This window comes from Gorilla gorilla, chromosome 18 (assembly GCF_029281585.2).
Source record: "Gorilla gorilla gorilla isolate KB3781 chromosome 18, NHGRI_mGorGor1-v2.1_pri, whole genome shotgun sequence".
Taxonomy (NCBI): Eukaryota; Metazoa; Chordata; class Mammalia; order Primates; family Hominidae; genus Gorilla; species Gorilla gorilla.
Genome location: NC_073242.2, coordinates 102,423,649 through 102,438,463, shown reverse-complemented (window position 1 = coordinate 102,438,463; position 14,815 = coordinate 102,423,649). Strand labels below are relative to the sequence as shown.

At 49.5% G+C, this 14,815-nt stretch overlaps 1 protein-coding gene across 5 annotated transcripts in view; it reads left to right on the top strand.

The window, feature by feature from the left end:
• Positions 1–14,815, top strand: part of ZFHX3 (zinc finger homeobox 3) — a 275,840-nt gene that overhangs the window by 91,549 nt on the left and 169,476 nt on the right. For 4 of the 5 annotated variants that reach the window (XM_055366439.2, XM_055366440.2, XM_063699731.1 and 1 more), the window contains exon 2: positions 6,911–9,684. The exons of the other annotated variant lie outside the window; for it this stretch is intronic. In XM_055366439.2, coding sequence (XP_055222414.2) covers positions 6,960–9,684 — 2,725 coding nt within the window. In that variant the 5' untranslated portion in view covers positions 6,911–6,959. The remainder of the gene's footprint in view (positions 1–6,910; positions 9,685–14,815) is intronic. 5 annotated transcript variants of the gene reach the window in all.

Below are 14,815 nucleotides of genomic sequence, written 5' to 3'. Positions count from 1 at the left end.
AAGCACCTATTACATGTCAGATGTGGAGGACTCAGAGATGAATAGCACAGGGAACCTGATCTCATGCCACTCATAGCCTTGTGGTGGGGACAAACAAGCCCACAGATAACACCCAGGAATGAGAAGAATCTTCACCTTTCATAGGCTGCCTGATACAGCCCCCTGGCCACAGCACAATCCCCTTGTCCATTCTTGAAGCCACAGAGTGCAGTATTTCACGGCATAAACATTCCATTTGGGAACTGTGATAATCTTGAGAAAGATTTTCATTTATAGTGACCCCACCTCTCTTTCCTTATAGATTCCCCTCATTGCCCCTAATTTAACCCTGGAACTAGGTGGAACCCATAGAACCAAACCCACTTGCCTGTGGCAGGCAGGGTTTCATATAGCCGAGGATAGCTGCCTTGCCCTGCAACGGGACTTCTCTTTCCTGCACCCGTGAATGGTGTGTGTGTTCAGCCATTCCGATGAGGCTACAGCTTCTTTGTTGGTATCTCTCTTAGGAGATTCCCTGGAGTGGTTCCTAACATTATTCACGCAGACAGAGAAAGTGATGGGCTGTGGACCTTCTGAGCTCCAACAGGTACAGAGTAGTCCTGTTGCCAAAGGCCCCATTATGGTCTTTGGCCACCATGCCAACTTCGGGCTTCCTCTGAGTTTGTCATCAAGTAAAACTCCTAGATATTTTGTTATTGTTGTTTGCATGAACTCTTATGACTCCAAGTCTCTTCCATCCTCTATTGGTTTAGCATATTGCCTGAAGTTAAATGTAGGGCTTCATGTTTTTCCATCTAAAGTTTTGTTCTGTTAGTTTGGGCCTGTTGTTCCAACTCAATGGAGATTTTTTTCCTCAGTCTTGATTCCACCGTTGAGCATTTTAATTGTTGCCTCGAGTCTGCTGTGCTCTGCAAGTGGACATGCCTGCATGGTCTTGTTCCTCAAGCTGTTGATTTCAATCAGCCAAATAGGGACAAGACAGAGCCTTGTTGGCGTGTCCCGAGACACACGGACCTCTGTGTTGACGCTTAAAATAATGGCATCATTAGTCGGCTATAAAATTGGCCACAGTTTATTATCTGAAAGCCATTTTGCCATCCTGGATATAAAGAAATGATAAATTTCGTGCTACCTTATTAAGATAAAAAAGCAGACTTTACTGTATTTCTCAGATCATTAAGTCTAAGTAAGGGTATTTTTGGGTTTATTTTATGTGGGTTTTCTTACTGGACCTACAGCTAATCGCTAATTCCTCAGGATCATCCCACCCCTAAAATTCTTTTCCAGCAACTTGAATCTGTTTGAAAACTATGAAGAACTTGCAGTATATGCTTTACAACATATTCTTGAAGTATTTCCATATCCATTAAGTCACTTTGACATTGTGACTTTCTCCAAAACGATGCACACACATCACTCTTTCCCCTTCTCTTGTTTTATATTACTTTATATTGCTTTTTATTTGAGTGTATTTGTGTGTGGTCTCTCTTCTCTACAAGAATGTAAGCCAAGACCTTTTATCATGGATTCTGTAGCATCTGACACATAGTACATGCTCAGTAAATGCCGAACGAATGAATATGTTTCCTGATCTGTAAGTTCTGGAACCTGCCTTTTGTCCTTCTTTAAAAATCAGGATATTGGACCTACATTTCAGTTCTTTGCAGCAGCTTCTCCTACCTCCTTTATCCTCTCTTGTCTGCCTAAAGATATCCAAGCAAATCAGTCTGCTTTGAACTGTTCCCCTTACCCCCATCACTCTCAAGCAAGAAAAGGGCGTTTGGGTGAGATGCCAGCGTTCTTTTGCATGAGCAGTCCTGGGATCCCATCACCTTAGGACAGTCCCTGGGTGCTTAAAGACTGAGTGTGAATGTGAGATGTAGGGATGTTCTAGTGTTCTCTTTTGAAAATTAGACATTAAAGAAAAACAGGCCGGGTGCGGTGGCTCACGCCTGTAATCCCAGCACTTTGGGAGGCCGAGGCGGGCAGATTGCCTGAGCTCAGGAGTTTGAGACCAGCCTGGCCAACATGGTGAAACCCCATCTATACTAAAACTACAAAAAGTTAGCCAGACGTGGTGGTGGTCGCCTGTAGGCCCAGCTACTCAGGAGGCTGAGGCAGGAGAATCACTTGAGCCCAAGAGGCAGAGGTTGCAGTGAGCTGAGATTGCGCCACTGCACTCCAGCCTGGGTGACAAAGGAAAACTGCCTGAAAGCATAGACTCCACACCCATACTCTCTGGTTTGTCAGTTAGGCTGCATAACTGGGCCACCTCAGTTTTCCCATTTCTAAAATGGGGATAAAAATAGTATCTATCTCCTAGTGTGGGTATGAGGATCAAAGTGATGCTGTACCCGTGGGTCTTAACACAACACCTAACTCATTAAGTGATGACTTCCATTATGATGGTTTTCAATTTTTTTCCTTTTTTTTTTTTTTTTTTTTTTTAAGTAGACTAAGTCTCATTTTGTCACCCAGGCTGGAATGCAGTGGCCCGATCGTAGCTCACTGCAGCCTTGAACTCCTGGGCTCCAGCAATCCTACTGTCTCAATGATGGTTTTAATTTTAAAGAGCTTCGGGAAATAAAGGCACAAAGGAGGAAATGAAGTCACCTATACCTCATTCCCTAGAATTCACAGTTGTAAAAATTGTAATATAAGTCTCTCCTGTTTTCCTCTCCATAATACCTATATGTGCTTTGTTCATTCAGCATCTGTATGATCATTTTCCCATGCTTATAAATAGTTTCTTTAAAGAAAGCATCTTTATAACAACATATGGAGCTCTGTGCACTGTAATTTATTTAGGGTCTGTTTTTGCCCAAATTTTTCCTCTTTTTTCCTGTTATAAGTGTTTTTCATGAATAAACTTAAATCTCCATGCATTGCTTGGGTTCTTTCCTTAGGATGAATTCCTAGAACGGGGAATTGTTGAGTCAAGGGGGAGGGATGTGCACTTTTGAGGCCTTCGATGTGCCTGGTCGCCTGTAGGAAGGCGGTATTCACTGCTTCTCCCTCCGGCAGAGCAGGGGATCACCCAGGGAATCAGGCATCCTTGCCTGCTGGCTGATGTCTCTTGAGTGATCCCGCATGGGATATTCTTGGAGGCAACAGTTTCTCACTGCCTCTATTCTCTCTTTGTTTTTCCTCCCTTCCCCTTTGTTTCCCTTCTTGGTTTCCTACCAGACAGCCTCTTGTGAAAGGACTGCCTAATTAACCCTGTGCTAATTAACAATTTAAAATTACACAGTGCGACTGTTCATGTTTAATTCTCCGGGAGCTGGAGCAACAGCAGGAGCCCCCTCCCCTTCGTTATAACTGCACCCCTCCCACCACAGCTTCCCTGAAACTGTTGCATTTTACCCAGTTCTGCCTCCTTAAGGGAACAGGATAAAACTGTCATAAGCACATGTTTTTAAAGAGGGAGATGAACGTTTTGATTAATAGGGAGTTACAGGGTAACAGGGTAGAGTTTTATCCTTTTAAACAATCTTTGAAAAGTAAAGATTGACATTTGCAAAGATGCAGTGGGCTTTACAGGTGGTTCCAAGGGAGCTTGGAAGATGAGCAGGAGTTGGGGGATACTTGATGAAGGTGCTGGAATTCTTCTGTACAAGATTACCTTTTAGATGGCAGATTTAAGTGCTAAGCAGACAGTGAGCCAGCTAGGTCATTCCTATCTTCCCTTTAACTTTCTCGCTGGAGAGATGTGCTCTATTAAAATCTAACTGAATTCTTGAAGCCCATATGTTGAGTGCAACATTGGGGGTTGTGAGTAGAATACCTGGACGTTTTTTAGAGGGAGTTCCGGGTGCCACCAGCAGAGAAGCGGGCTGCAGGAAGGGAGGAGGGGTGTGAACCTGTACCAGCTGGCCCTGGCACTAGGGAAGTACTGGGAAGGGGCACAGAACGTGGGGGGAGCCTGAAGAGAGGTGTGTGTGTCAGGCTGGCGGGGCTGCTTGGAAAAGTGCGGGGACCCACTGGGTTCCCAGGCTGCCTTCTGTAACTGAAGATCATTGATTTTACGGGAAACCATGTTTACAGACAGAGTGCTGATCGACCTGCCGAGTTGACTTCTGCCTCCTTAAGTAAGAACTACCTTTTTCTTATTGACTGGCTGATAAACAGAGCGAGAGAGAGACAGCCGGCTGTTGTGGGGGAGTGGTAGATGCCCCGAGACCCTTGAGCCGCAGGATGTGGCGGATTGGAGAGACTTCTTTACCTCTGTGCATGCGTCCCCCTCTTCTCCATCTCCATCCCTGCACCTCCCAGGGACCACAGGGAGTCTAAGACTGACCTTCCCTTGTTACCTAGCAATACAGGTACCAAGGACAGAAGAGCTGTGCTTGGTACCTGTATTGGTGAAGATGGAGTGAAGCAGAGAGTGTCTTAAGTTTAATGCATGGTCCCTGAGGATGGTGTGAAAATGCAGATTCTGATGGGGCAGGAGGAGACAGTGCATGTCTCTTAAGCTCCCCGGAGAGGATAATGCTTCAAGTCCACAAACCACGCTTGTTTGGCAAGGCTGCAAACGGGCCTGTTTGTCACAGCTCGTGCGCATGGGAAGGAGGCCCAGGGGAGGTAGCTTGGGTCCTGCAGTGGGTTCCTCCTCGCTGACCCGTGTCCTCATGGCTGCTGCTCCCCGTGAATGGGCGGGCTCTAGTGTCACCACCACAGGGTCACCAGTCACCATCATAGGTGGATACAGTGTCATTCTTTCCTGACATCTTCTGCTTTGGAGTAGAAAACAAAGTAAGGGAGGTTTTAAAAGTCCCAGCCCCTTGGCTGGATAGTTTGTGGAAGAGGAGGAGGAATAAGAGGAGAACAGAGCAAGAGAAGCCCACCAATTAATTGGTAAACGCTTGCAGGTTTCTCTGGCCCAGCCCAGGCTGGAGAGGAGATTGGCTTTGCTGTCGATAAACAAGTCCCTGGTGCAGCATCAAAGCTGTTCTGCTTTATCAATCGTGGCCCCCCCCTTCCCGCATGTTCCTGTAACTTACCAAGCATTTATGACATTGATTTTACAATCGGGCTGTTAACCCTCCCGCCCCTTCAGGCCTGCCAACCTTTTTGGCCCAAGCTGTCAATCAGATGTCATCCAGCCAATCAGAAGCATCCCTAAGAAGAGCCGCCCTGCAGTCTCACCTGTATCCCGGCTCAGCCTGGCGAGGAAGTCCCATTGCGTTTGCTGTTTGGTTTGGTTTGGTTTGGTTTACTGTAGTCGTCTCTGTTTTAAGTCAGTATGTCCTTTCTAAGGCTCATGGAACTTTGTGGTTGCAAAATCTGAAGTTATAAACGGAGAGATAGGGGTATGTGTTTGCATGTGTGTATTAGACACATCATAGCTTTATTCTTCCAAAAAGTTATTTCTCCCTGAGACTTCTGGTAAACCTGCCTTCCTCAGTTTTTCCCGAGGGGGAGCTGTTGTCTCATTGTGCAGTCAATAATCAAGAAATGAAAAAAAATAAAAGATTGAGAAGATAGGGGCTGTCGGGGAGGGAAGTGAGATCAAACCTGACCGAAACCTTCACCGGCCGAGTATGAATGAGTTGGTGGGTGGAGGAGCAGCCACATGTTCTCCAGGAGGAGCAGCAGGGGAATGGTGGCTGGGGACCTACGGGCAAAGGATCAGGGCTCTGCAAGGTGCTGAGCTGCCTGTAGGAGCAGGGCCAGACGGAATAATCGCCCCTGCGATGATATTACTGCAGGAGCAGAGTGGCCGTGATCCGATGCCTCCCTCCCCAGGGACATGAGGTCTCAGAGGGCACATTCAGCTCAGTGGCACTTTGGAGTCGGAAATGGAAAAGCCCCAGGGCTGAACGACAGCTGGTTGGGTAGCAACTAATAACTAAGAGGCAGGTGTGGAGCTGGGGCTCGCCGAGCCCAGCTGCCGTCTCGGCTTGCTGCTCAGATCCTTGATAGCAAAAACCACCAGGCACGTGGGGAACGCACTCCCTCCAGCCAGGGCCACATAGAAGCTGCTGGAGGGGGAGTTGGCAGATCCAGAGTCTGGTCCATTCCTGCTGGAATTACCAAGCTCACGTTTTGCACCTATGTAGTTTTAGTCTGAAGTCAGCTGAATCACAGGCAAGGGAGCTTGACTGGTACGGGTGGAGGAGACAGGAATCTGGGGACCCATCTTTTCTTCTGTTTCATGGTGGTCAGATTAGCACTGAGCCAGTTTTTAGATTCAAGCCCCTCTGTTTTACTGCTTGTAAAATGGGACTGATGCCTCCCAGATCTGGAGAGGACTTTGCGGAGTGTGTCTAGTCCTGCACACCTGCCCTGTGAACCTCAGGGTCCTCACCCGCCTTCTTTGAACTTCTCAAACTAGAACCATGGTCAGTAAAAGCAACGGCTGCAACTTTTCTAAATCCGTGAGCGTATCCCACTTTACCATCCTTTTTCCAGGGACATTGAACCTCCCTCTTCTCAGCCCTCCCGTGTTCCCCTGACCCAAAGACAGCGCGGGGAGTCGGGGCTGACTTCATGTGAGCTGTCCATAAGTGGTAGGGCTGTGGCTGTGACCTCGTAGGGGGCTGGAGAGATGACGCGTCCGTTCTCCACTGTGGCCCGTCGAAGCTATGCTGGCAAAGAATGGAAATTCCCGCTAGTCTTCAGGGGCAGAGTGGTGACAATTCGAAGCCGAAGAGGGCTGCTCCTGGCCTTCTTTCCCCATATCCCTCGCTCAGGCTGTTGACCCGGCCACGCCACCCCTGTGTGCTGGACCGTGTGGGGCAGTGTCCCCAGGCCCGCCCTCCACCCTGTGTCTCTGTGTTGTGGGTGTTGTGGACAGAAGCCTCTTAGAGCGCTCCGTGCGGTAGGACCTCAGCCTCGGCCCTCCTAACCTCTTTCCTTTCTCTCTCTCTTTCCCCTCTCTCCCTCCTCCCCCCTTGCCTCCGCCCTTCAGGTCCGATCCTCCGTACTGGGTGCAATGAAAGCTCCACGCAGGCCTTACCATGGAAGGCTGTGACTCGCCCGTCGTCTCGGGGAAGGACAATGGGTGCGGTATCCCTCAGCACCAGCAATGGACTGAACTCAACAGCACCCACCTCCCTGACAAACCCAGTAGCATGGAGCAGTCCACAGGCGAGAGCCACGGGCCCTTGGACAGCCTGAGGGCCCCCTTCAATGAGCGCCTCGCGGAGAGCACCGCGTCGGCCGGGCCCCCCGCCGAGCCCGCCAGCAAGGAGGTCACCTGCAACGAATGTTCGGCCTCCTTCGCCAGCCTCCAGACCTACATGGAGCACCACTGCCCCAGCGCGCGCCCCCCGCCACCCCTGAGAGAGGAGAGCACCAGTGACACCGGTGAGGAGGGGGACGAAGAGAGTGACGTGGAGAACCTGGCCGGGGAGATCGTCTACCAGCCGGACGGCTCCGCGTACATTGTGGAGAGCCTGAGCCAGCTGACCCAGGGCGGGGGCGCCTGTGGGAGTGGGAGTGGCAGTGGCAGTGGGCCTCTCCCCTCGCTTTTCCTGAACTCTCTCCCTGGCGCGGGGGGCAAGCAAGGGGACCCTTCGTGTGCTGCACCCGTGTACCCGCAGATCATCAACACTTTCCACATAGCCTCATCCTTCGGGAAATGGTTTGAGGGCCCAGACCAGGCTTTCCCGAATACCTCAGCCCTGGCGGGGCTCAGCCCCGTCCTGCACAGCTTCCGCGTGTTTGACGTGCGACACAAAAGCAACAAGGATTACCTGAACAGCGACGGTTCTGCCAAAAGCTCCTGCGTATCCAAAGATGTTCCCAACAATGTGGACCTGTCCAAATTCGATGGCTTTGTGCTCTATGGCAAGAGGAAGCCCATCCTGATGTGTTTCTTGTGCAAACTCTCCTTTGGGTACGTCCGTTCGTTTGTGACCCACGCGGTGCATGACCATCGAATGACCCTGAGCGAAGACGAGCGGAAAATTCTTAGCAATAAGAACATCTCCGCTATCATCCAAGGGATCGGCAAAGACAAGGAACCCCTTGTAAGTTTTCTGGAACCAAAAAACAAAAACTTTCAACACCCTTTAGTTTCCACAGCTAACCTCATAGGCCCCGGACACGGTTTTTATGGTAAATTTAGTGGCATTCGAATGGAAGGGGAGGAAGCTCTCCCAGCGGGCTCCGCCGCTGGCCCCGAGCAGCCCCAGGCTGGTCTCTTGACCCCCAGCACCCTGTTGAACCTTGGCGGGCTCACCAGCTCGGTACTGAAGACCCCCATTACCTCAGTCCCCCTGGGGCCTCTGGCTTCCAGTCCTACCAAATCCTCAGAGGGCAAGGACTCTGGGGCGGCAGAAGGAGAGAAGCAGGAAGTGGGCGACGGGGATTGCTTCTCTGAGAAGGTAGAGCCAGCCGAAGAGGAGGCGGAGGAGGAAGAGGAGGAGGAAGAGGCGGAGGAGGAGGAGGAAGAAGAGGAGGAGGAAGAAGAGGAGGAGGAAGACGAGGGTTGCAAAGGACTCTTTCCAAGCGAGTTGGATGAGGAACTGGAGGACAGGCCCCATGAGGAGCCTGGGGCCGCAGCAGGTAGTAGCAGCAAAAAGGACCTTGCTCTCTCAAACCAAAGCATTTCTAACTCCCCCTTAATGCCTAACGTGCTCCAGACCCTGTCGAGGGGCACAGCTTCTACTAGTTCTAATTCTGCTTCTTCCTTTGTTGTCTTTGATGGTGCGAACAGGAGGAATCGTTTAAGCTTTAACAGTGAGGGCGTCAGGGCCAATGTGGCAGAGGGCGGCAGGAGGCTGGACTTCGCTGACGAAAGTGCCAATAAAGACAATGCCACAGCACCAGAACCAAATGAAAGCACAGAGGGTGACGATGGGGGCTTCGTTCCCCATCACCAGCACGCTGGCTCCCTCTGCGAGCTTGGGGTTGGGGAGTGCCCCTCGGGGAGTGGCGTGGAGTGCCCCAAATGCGACACGGTCCTGGGCTCCTCCCGCTCGCTGGGCGGCCACATGACCATGATGCATTCTCGTAACTCGTGTAAGACACTCAAGTGCCCCAAGTGCAACTGGCACTATAAGTACCAGCAGACCCTGGAGGCACACATGAAGGAGAAGCACCCGGAGCCGGGGGGCTCCTGTGTCTACTGCAAAAGCGGGCAGCCCCACCCCCGGCTGGCACGAGGCGAGAGCTACACGTGTGGTTACAAGCCTTTCCGCTGCGAGGTGTGTAACTACTCCACAACTACCAAAGGCAACCTCAGTATTCATATGCAGTCCGACAAGCATCTCAACAACATGCAGAACCTGCAGAACGGAGGGGGGGAGCAGGTCTTCAGCCACACTGCCGGGGCGGCGGCGGCGGCGGCGGCTGCGGCGGCAGCGGCAGCCAATATCAGTAGCTCCTGCGGGGCCCCCTCTCCCACCAAACCAAAAACCAAACCCACCTGGCGGTGCGAGGTGTGTGATTATGAGACCAACGTGGCCAGGAACCTCCGCATTCACATGACCAGTGAGAAGCACATGCATAACATGATGTTACTGCAACAGAACATGACCCAGATCCAACACAACCGCCACCTGGGCCTCGGCAGCCTGCCGTCGCCTGCCGAGGCCGAGCTCTACCAATACTACCTGGCCCAGAACATGAACCTGCCCAACCTGAAGATGGACAGTGCTGCCTCGGACGCCCAGTTCATGATGAGCGGATTCCAGCTGGATCCCGCCGGGCCCATGGCCGCCATGACGCCTGCTCTAGGTGAGGATGACTACGTGTTTGTCTGTTTTCATGATAGGAATTTAACCAGGGTGAATGGTGAATAGGGTGAGATAGTCCTGTGGGTTCAGTTGACTCTGGTCTTCTCGAGTGGTTTTTGTGTAAACTGGAGTGTCTTACAATCAAGTATTCTCAAGAATCCCTTGAACTCTGTGTGTACATATGGAAGAGTTTATGCATTCAAAAGAGATATGCTTGTACTCTGGCTACATGGTGGCAGGATTAAAATGTGAGTGTTTCCTCTAGTTTTCTGTTCCCATTCTCTCTTTCTCTGTCTCTTCTTTCAATTTGAAAAATCACTATAATCACCTAAAACTTTGGGGTTTCATCGAATATTTACTGAAACTTACAAGAAACTGTAGCTGAGGCAATCATCTCAATAAGAGGACTAGGGACAGTTACCTCAATGATTTAAATAGAGACAATCATCTTAATAATAGGAATTCGGAACCATAGTGTACATAATTTAGATAACCAAAGGCTGATTCTGTGCCGAGCTGGGAACCATCCAGATAGACTTCTCAAAGTTCTCTGTATATTTATGAGGACCTCGATGAAAGAGATGTTTTTTTTTTCTTGCTTATTTTTGATGAGTACTTGGTGATTAGAATAGTTGGAAATTAATTGGGAATTAAATTGCCCCAGTGGCACTGTTGTGAGGGGTGTGAGAGATGAAAAATGAGTAAGTTGTAAAAATTGTCCATCAAGGAAAGTTAACTTTTAATAGCAGTTAGATCCTGGTTAGCGGAGCCTTTGTTGCCAGGAAGAATGACCTCTGCTTTAGAGAAGCTGATTTGGCTCTGTCCGGGCTCCCAGTCTTACCAACTGGCTTACAATATCTAGAATAGGACCAAGAGTGTAGGATTTGGGTGCTGAAAACTTTGAGTTTTTACGTAGAACGAACCACAGCCACTTTGAGGATAGCTGCTGCTGCCAAAACAATCTACAAATGGGTTTCATGAGAACCTTCTGATAGTTGGGCCACTCGTGCCTCCAGCCGGTATGCTTCAAACAGGATCCTGCCTGTGTCCCATCCCGTGACGCTGCTAATGGACTTCGTGGGACCAGTGACAATGGCCTGAATTAAGCAATATGCCATTATTGACATGGGAATAGGTTGTTCTTGGCAACAGAGTGCCAGTGAGGACTTTTTTTCCGGGATGGCTTAGATGACTGCAGGGCCAGGCCTCAGCAGTTGGCAAGTGTTTATTTGTGTGGCGTTTTAGTGCTAATTGTTGCCGATGAGTTATATTTCAAAGCATTCCATTGGTTTTTCTTGCTGTGTATTCAGTTTTTAATCCTTAGTACTTTAATCTCATTTTCCATTTTGAAATATTTGCCTGTTGATCCTTTATTACCAAATGATTTGAGGGTATTTGAAACCAACTGGCTAATTGTGGATGCACAAGCACCGGTCGTCTTATTTGTCACCAGGGTGAACCATGCACACCAGGAGATGGGAGTGAGTACTCTAAGGTTTTCTTTAAGCCAGTAGGAATTAGAAGGAGTCATAGAATCTTGGGAGGTAGATCTTGGAGCAAATCAAACATAATGGAGGTGGAATGAAGACAGAACGTGGGTAGGTTCATGTTGGGTCAAAGCGAGGGTTTTTTTTTTTTTTTTTTTTTTTTGAGACAGAGTCTCGCTCTATCACCCAGGCTGGAGTGAGTGGCGCCATCTCGGCTCACTGCAACGTCCACCTCCTGTGTTCAAGCGATTCTCCTGCCAGAGCCTCCCAAGTAGCTGGGATTACAGGCACCCGCCACCATGCCTGGCTAATTTTGTATTTTTAGTAGAGATGGGGCTTCACCATCTTGGCCAGGCTGGTCTCAAACTCTTGACCTCAGGTGATCTGCCCGCCTTGGCCTCCCAAAGTGCTGGGATTACAGGCATGAGCCACTGTACCCAGCCTAAAGTGAGGCTTTTTAATTACCTTAAGAACAGGTAACTAAGGCTTGTATTGAGAAGTAGAGAAATATTTCGCTTTCGCACCAAGTGTCTGTGAGTCTTTGGGGCATCATGCACTGTCCTGGGCATTGCGGCAGATTCAGAAGGAGCAGAAGAATGAAGCCCTGTGTTGTAGACACACATGGAAGGGACACACTGTATTTCTTAGACTGGAGCTCTTCCTCCCAAAGGATTTATCCAGCTCAGTCACAAAGGGCTCTTGAATTTCCAGTGTCACTACTTGTCGGCCGAGGGGAGTCCCTGGAAACCTGTGCCTTCCTTGGGCCACGAAAACTGCTGAGAAGGTGTGAGAGCCACAAATCCTTTATGCCAGAAGCTCGAGTGGGTGTGGGGGCCATAGGAAGTGTCCAAAAGACTTGGAATTTGAGTTGTATGACCTCAGTAGGAGAAACCAACTTATGCAAATAAAAATAGCCATAACTTTCAGTTCTAGCTGTGGCTGTACTGATTTTTTTTTCCGTGGTCCATTTATGAGATGGCTGTAGGTGTTACTAGATGTGACTGAGTTCTGCAGGGAGAAAAATGTTTTTGTGAAATACACTCCTCTTTACAAGGTGATTGTTTTCATACTTCCCTTGGCAGAGCCCTCTTTAGTATCATCAAACAGACACTGATTCTGGGGTTGCTTCTTTTCAGAAGCCATTGAGGAAAGGCTTGGGGCTCCTTCGCCTAGTACAGTCGGATCTGCTGCTCTTTGTAGACAGCACATTAGATTTGAGGCCTTGTGAACATCCTCCCAAACCTTCCTTTCGACTCTGAAGTTTAGCATAGCACCAAGAAAGGGGTTGCTTGTCGGGGTGGCTGTGTGTTTCCCAAGTAGCCAGCCAGCTCCTGGACACCTGCACAAGGTTTAACAGCTCCCTTCGTCTCCCTTTGATTCCAGAGTGTGCCTTTGAATCCATGTGCCTTCCTGAGGATGTGCTGATGGGTGGGCTCACGTGTCAAGGTGTCAGTTCCAGTGTTAGAGTTAGGTGCATACCCAGAGATGGGGACCTGCTCCAAGACCACGTATCCAGTGTGGCTCAAGACTAAAGACCTGCCAAGTTCTTTTTTTCATTTCTTCTTTTTGAGATGGAGTTTCCCTCTTGTCGCCCAGGCTGGAGTGCAATAGCGCAGTCTCGACTCACTGCAACCCCTGCCTCCCGGGTTCAAGCAATTCTTCTGCCTCTGCCTTCCGAGTAGCTGGGATTACAGGCATGCGCCACCATGCCTAGCTAATTTTTGTGTGTTCCGTAGAGACAGGACTTCACCACATTGGCCAGGCTGGTCTTGAACTCCTGACCTCAGGTGATCTGCCCACCTTGGCCTCCCAAAGTGCTGGGATGACAGGTGTGAGCCACTATGCCCAGCCCCAGTTTCTTATTTATAGGGGCCCTGCTCCTGTTTGTGAACTGGGTGAGATTCCCCCACTTTGTGGCAGCTGGATTAGTGGATTTGTAGGATTCTAAGCCCTGGGCTTGTTTCTCTGAGGCATAGTTCTCGAAGGGAGTTTTCACTTGCCTGTCATCCTCACTCATTTCAGCACTCTGCTGCTTCTGTCCTTTGCATTTCATTTTAACAGCCTAGAATGCTGGCCAGGCATGGTGGCTCATGCCTGTAATCCCAACACTGTGGGAGTCCAAGGATCTCTTGAACCTGGGAGTTTGAGACCAGTCTGGGCAACATCTCGACAAAACATTTTTGTTTTAAGATCAGCCAGACGTAGTGGGGTGTACCTGTAGTCCCAGCTACTTGGGAGGCTGAGGTGGGTGGTTCACTTGAGCCTTGGTGGCCCAGACTGCAGTGACCCACTCCAGCGACCCACTCCAGCCTGGGCAACAGAATGAGACCTTGTCTCTTGAAAAAAATAGAGCTTAAAGTGGAAACTGGGACTTCGTTCCTCTGCTTATTCCAAGGACTTCTCATTTTCACTCAGGCATCAGCAAGTGACAGCTGAATTTCTTTTTAGAGCGATGTTGATGTGCCGGGGTGAAATCTAAAAAGTGGAGACGATTTGATGCTTCAGGTGGTTGGCATTAGAAACAAATATATGTTTGCTCCTTGTCTTACCCTCCGGGCAGTTTCTGCTTTGACTGAACACCGAGTATGTTTCCTGGATGTTGCCTGGCCTTCGTCCCTGTTAAGGGATGGAGCTTTTAGGCTTTTTTTTTTTTTTTTTTTCCTTTCTGTTTTTCTTTCTTATCCTAAAAAGAATGACATAGTTATGGTTCCTCTCACCAGGGGAGATGGGGAGACAGACAACAAGCCGAAAGCTTCCTAAGCCTTCTGGAATGCATGTGCAAAAGATTTCTGTGGCTTGCTAGACTGTCCGTGAGCTTCAAACGCAGCTGCTGGTCTGCTTAGCAGAACCTGTACTGATCTTGTCACTCGAGGTGACTTGTGTAGCATCAATAAGAAAATCACAAAAAAAAAGAAAAATATATTTTCTCTGATGAGCCACTGACTTGGATTCTAATCAGTTGTAAAAAATAAAATAACCTCAGCCCAGCCACACATAAAAGGTCAAGTTTAAATTTCAGTTGGGGGGTGGGGCAGACCTAATAGCTGAAGTGCACGTGTGTCTAGGAAAGAGAAACTAGACGCCAGTGCCCAGCCTTCTGCTTGACCGTACGCTTCTAGGAACTGGAGGGAAGGCTGCTCTTTTTAAGCCATTCTCCTGGTAGAAATAAGCCCTTGCAGTACTAATTTACCATAGCAAATGTGAGCTTGTACCCAGTTTATGCAGGGCAGTGATGGACTGAAAAAGACCAGGGTGGGAGAGGGAGGAAGAGATCTTCGCCCAGCCCTTTCGTGGAGACGTGGAGCTGAGCCTTGTGTCTCACTGCCTGTCTCAATCCACTTCCTGAACGTGCAGCAGTCTCGCTCTTTTTTCACTCTTGTCTGGCACAGTGAACATTTGGGCGTCTGTGCGCTCTGTAGAGGGCCAGTGAGGATAAGACTGGACCCCTGTCCTAGGGAGGTGGCGCCCTGATGGGGATCCCAGCTATGGTGCATCTCTGTAGGTAGGTGACTGAGTGATAAAGGGAAGGTGATTGGTCCTAGGGTAGCCCCACATGTCACCCAGGGCAGAGGCTCAGGAAAGAGAACAGGTAGCCCTACTGAGAAGACATGGGAGGGTTGGCAGCATTGACTGACGGGAGGGATA